Source organism: Alligator sinensis, unplaced genomic scaffold, assembly GCF_000455745.1.
Source record: "Alligator sinensis unplaced genomic scaffold, ASM45574v1 scaffold254_2, whole genome shotgun sequence".
Classification (NCBI taxonomy): domain Eukaryota; kingdom Metazoa; phylum Chordata; order Crocodylia; family Alligatoridae; genus Alligator; species Alligator sinensis.
The window spans coordinates 98,143-103,441 of record NW_005842396.1 but is presented as its reverse complement, the minus strand read 5'-3'; the positions used below and the strand labels follow the sequence as shown (position 1 = coordinate 103,441).

Here is a 5,299-nt window from a genome sequence, read left to right as displayed (position 1 = left end):
GGGAAAGAGGTGGGAGAATGGGAAGGAGAACAATCTCTGGAATTTAGGGGAAGCAGTTGTAGACAGGAAATGGTATGGCAGGAAATGGTAGGTTGGGGTGATCCAAAAGGTACAAACAAGAGGAACTGAAAGAACGAGAGGATATGGAGAGGGAGACAAAGGACCAGGAAATAGAAGCTGAACGGCAGGAAGGCAGGAGCTGGGGAAGTCATGTCATGGGGAATATGAGCAGATCCTTCCCTCTGCCACAGAGTTCCTCTGTTAGCTGGGCAAGTCACTTAAAATATTTATAGCCAGCCACAGATTGGAGATTCCTCTTTCCTGGGGTTGTCTCCTGGTTCAGATTACAGAAGAGCTGAGTGTTTTCAAGAAAGGTTGATATGTGTCCTGGAAGTGCTACAACTTGTGGACATTCTTGACAATGTGGTCCTTCATTTTGCTCCTTGGCCTCAGTTCTTTTATGATAATAATGGGTGCATCTACACATCACCCTATGGCGACATGGCACCCTATGGCGACATAGTGCCGTGCTTTAGTACTTCCAAAAAGAAGTACTAAAGCACAGTGACATGTGGACATGCACAATGAGGATAATATTTGTGACTGATTTCACAGGGGTGCTTTAAGATAAATTTACTACTGCTTGTGAAGCATTCAGATGCTATAGAAAGAGAACAACAAAAATGCCCTATTGTATTCAATGTTGGGTTTGGATGATGAGAGTTCAGTAAAGGCTCAAGCAAGGTGCTGAATTTGGGGTGTATAAAGAAATAGTCAATAAACAGCCATTCACTGAATGAGGTAGAGGTTCTATGGAAAGTAGTCTGTGATCAGATAATTAAGAACAATATCAGATTGTATGCACGTACAGCAGGGCAATTACAACTTAGTGCTACAACCTGAACGTCCTTTTGGAGTAATTTTTGTACGTAATTATTATGTAAAATGTTGTGTGCTGTATTGTGACAATGATATTAATGCCCTAAACCTTGCAAAGAATTATATGGTTGTTCACTTTTACATCCTTGAGTAACAACATTGGATTTTTAGTTACCTCAATAAAAATCAATGCGGATAGCATTAAGCTTGTGCGTCACTTTTATTAGGATTTTGTCCTTCTGTGTTACCTTGTCCTTATTTATATTTTACAATAGATATACTTAATACTTTAAATATAGTCATCTAGGTTGTCACACACATATATACTCAATAGGCCAACTATGTGCTTCTTCATTCCTTTCCTGTACAAATTCATTCATAAAAATTGTTCTTGTTAAACGCCTCTTTGAATTACAATGCTTCTGGCTATTTTTTCATGTGAGTTTTTCTAATTTGAATGTATACTTTTTCCTCTGAATCCCCTGAATGTTACTTGTCTGTCTTACAGAATTACCTTCTCCCATCTGCACTGGCAAAATAGGTGTTGTAACATCCATGTTCCCATGTGTGCCAGAACCTGGGTCCCCAACTTTGCTTTAATGCTGTTGGCATAGCTACCACTGCTAGAAGACTACAGGAATACACTAGAATATTGCTCATTGGAAAGAAAATATGGAGATTGGATTACTTTAGAGGACACAGACATGTTTCCCTGATGTGACTAAGAAATGGTAAGTGTGAAAGTTATACGAACATGACATTATCTTCCGTACCCTGTTCTGACTTGCAAAGCTGTCAGGACTGAATATTTGCCAAAACTAGAATATTTCAGTCTATCACACTTGGGTTTTTATAATGCTAGTTGGAGTAACCAAATATAAACTCCTACTGGGCAGTATTCATGGATTCAAATAATTATGCAAGATGTGCTGCATTTACTGTTTTGGGGTCTTAGAATTTATTAGTAACATATGCAGCAAAGCAGAAGTTATGCTATTTTTTCTGTCAGGTGTCAGAAAGGAGTGTCTGTAGCAGGTTCCTGGCTGAGAGGAAGTATTACAAAAGTGTCTGGTATCATGCAGTTAAAGGGCTGTGGTTGAAAATGCAGAGTGAGTTTTTTTACAGGTTATTCATGGTTTTCTAACACTGTGACTATCCCAGTAAGCACAGTAGTAGACACCGGTATCAGTTTTCTTTGCACGATTTATTTGGAAAGTACAGCTGAGCTTTAAAGAATCTTTCACAACTGTAAACCTGCTTTTCTGAGACTGGTCATCAACAGCAGCTTCTCCTGATGTGAAGTACAAAACTCTCTTTGGAGCTTCACCAGGGCTCTGTTGATACCAGTGAATTGCAGCTGAATCGAAAGCTCCCGTAAAGTCAGTAAAAACACACTTCATACGTGCAGTACGGCCTTCACTTTTGGTGGTAGACAATGGACTTTGGGTGAGAATTAGTCCTATAGATCCATCTAGAAAAGAAAGAGAAGAAACGGCACCATAAAACTAAAGCTGAATGACTTGGAAACTTGCCTTCTTTGCTCAGTAATGAGCTCCTGTTAAAAAGTACAGAAAGGAAAAATGACTTACAAGAGCAAATTGAAGTCACTAAAAGAACCTGTAGCAGTAACATCTTGAGTAATAGAGCTGAATCTGTAAGGGAGAAACAGGAATATGAAACTGAGCGTCAAATGGAAAGAGGGGGAGAGTGGTGAGGTTGTAGTGAGGAAGTGACTCATTTAAACAGCATCCAATGGCAGTTCTTCTGACAGTAGATGTGTGGGGCTACGTTTTTGGAAGAGTTAGATTGTAGAGTTAGGTAGTTAGAAATTGAAGGCTGTGGATGTGCTGAAATCTAATCCACTGAGTGAACTGGGAAAAAATTGCAAATTAGAATGTTTTTGAGAAAACATACAATCATAGAAAGTTAGGGTTGGAAGGGTCCTCAGGAGGTCATCTAGTCCACCCCCCTGCTCAAAGCAGGACCATCCCAAACTAGATCATCCCAGCCATAGCTTTATCTATGTTTTGAATACCTCCAAGGATGGAGCTTCCACCACGTCTCTGGGTAACCTCTTCCAGTGAAAAAAATCTTCCTAATATGTAATCTAAACATCCCTCGCTGCAACTTGAGATCATTGCTCCTTGTTCTGTCATCTGCCACCACTGAGAACAGTTTAGCTCCATCCTCTTTCGAACCCCCCTTCAGGTAGTTGAAGGGTGCTTTTATATCCCCTCTCAGCCTTCTCTTCTCTAAACTAAATAAGTCCAGCTCCCTTAGTCTTTCCTCATAAGTCATGTGCCCCAGCACCCTCACCATTTTTGTTGCCCTCTGCTGAACTCTCTCCAATTTGTCCACATCTTTCTGTAGTGGGGGGCCCAAAACTGAACACAGTACTCCAGATGTGGCCTCACCAGTGCTGAATAGGGGGGAAATGTAACAGATTACAAAAATATTTTTCTAAATCCAACTTGTTACCTCTCAAATTTTGCCCACAGACACTTAAGCTAGGGGGAAAGAAAATGCAGTGACATTTATATAGGTCACTGCTACTTGGGGGATAGAATGCAAACTAATATTTTTTCTAGTAGGGAATCTCTTGGTTTTGGTTGTAGGTGTAGAGAAATGAGGAGAATATGTCTTTTGATTGTAAGCCCTCTTAGACTTTCCTACCCCAAAAGCACTGTCATTGAGCAACTGGCAGTGTAGGCAGGATCTCAGTTTCTGACTAGAGATATGAGTCTGCTGTCTTCTCTCAGGTGTAGAAGTATTCAACTTCCTGTTGACAGATGCATTCTGTACTACTACTGCCCTCTTCTGAAATGCTGATTTCAGAAGAGGGCAGTACTGAGGGCAATGCACACACTAATCTTATTCTGCCTTTCAAAAAACAGGCTGTGCATTCACTAGCTACTTGAATGCCATATTGTCTCTGATGGATCAGGAAGAATCTTGTCACTAGATCACAATATCCATCTGTGGACAAATCACAAAGTACCATATATTACAATGGTTCCCAACCTTTTTTTGTTGCAACCCTAAATTGGCCACTAACAGGACCTCCCCACCCGGCGCCATGGGGGCTACTAGGAGTGGAGTGGAGTGCTGTAGTGGCAGTGGCCTGGGGGCAGGGAAGTCACCATTGCCCCCTTTGTGCATGGTGGCCCTGCCCTGCCCGCCTGCCCGCTGCTCCTAAGCTGCAGGCATGAGTGTGTGTGTGTGGACCCTTCGCGACCGTACTGAGGACCCCCCACAACCCTGATTTGGGTCATGCCCCGAGGTTGGGAATATTATATTATCATTATAGTATATTATCATTTGTGTAGGATTTTGATGTAATCACAATTATTTTAATGCAGTGGCCAGAATTCATGTACAGATTTCCAGTGTCCCATAACCCTTCTGCATCTGAAATGCTTTTTAATGTTCTGTGGAATAATAGAAAGATGTTTTGCCGCTGGGATTTGCAGACTGGAGATGTGTCTACCCCACATCTTTTGTACTCCCAGAACCTCCTTTGAAAACATCAAACCTGCTTACACATCAAACCCCAAAAGTCTTATTGCCTTGATGATGGACAGTTAAATTTGTTTCAGGATTTGTATGATGACATTTGTAGAGAAAACAATGGGAGATATAAAGCAGAACAAAAGTGGACATTCTTCACTTTCAACTGACTAAGGAACCAGAAAGCCAACTAATGCAGAACTAGATAGCCAACCAGTAACATGAACAAACCAGTGACCAAGTAAAAGCCCCAACAGAGACCTTCTTTCTTCTCTTGTTGGCTTCCAGGAAAAGAATGTGAGGAATGGTCTTGCATAGAAGGAGATTTGAAGCTTGGGAGAGGCAATGTGTGCACCTTGGTCTGATGAAGATGATCTTGGGTGAGGTCTGATGCAAAAACAAATTGAAAAATTATATTAAATTATATTCCAGCTCTGAAAAGGGTACATATGGAGTACACTAGGAGGGTTTTGTAGAACATATTTTTAAGTAACTTCTTGGTGGGTTTTTCAATATTAGACTTCATTGCCTTTTCACAAGAAACATTGCATTGCAGATAACACTTTCACTTGAGCAACAGGGGGGCACATCTATATGAGACATTTACTGCACAGTTACTAATTAGCTGTGCAGTAAATGTCTTGCATCAACACATGTGCCCCTTTTAGGCTGGTGCAAACTAATTTACTTACTTACTGATTTACAAGTACTATCCTGCTGTGGAGTGAAAAACTCTGCAGCTGTGCAAGTGTAGATGCTGAAGGGGCTGGCTGGGGCACGAGGGTACTTCAGTTCAGGGGCTGCCTGCTGGTTAGACCCACACTGAAGCACCCTCATGCCCTGCCCAGCTTGTCTGCAGCATATTGAGTCAGGGGGAGCAGCCCTTGGCTGGCAGACTGACCCCTGGGACCCT

General features: G+C 41.6%; 1 protein-coding gene across 1 annotated transcript in view; it reads right to left on the bottom strand.

Annotated features, from left to right (window-relative positions):
• LOC102372318 (TCR gamma alternate reading frame protein) overlaps window positions 1–2,534 on the bottom strand; it is a 29,072-nt gene extending 26,538 nt beyond the window's left edge. The window contains exons 1-2 of the mRNA XM_025211241.1: window positions 2,469–2,534; window positions 2,025–2,350 (exon numbers count right to left, since the gene is read on the bottom strand). Of these exons, the coding sequence (XP_025067026.1) occupies window positions 2,025–2,350; window positions 2,469–2,511 (369 nt within the window). The 5' untranslated portion in view covers window positions 2,512–2,534. The remainder of the gene's footprint in view (window positions 1–2,024; window positions 2,351–2,468) is intronic.
• Between the last annotated feature and the right edge of the window lie 2,765 nt (window positions 2,535–5,299).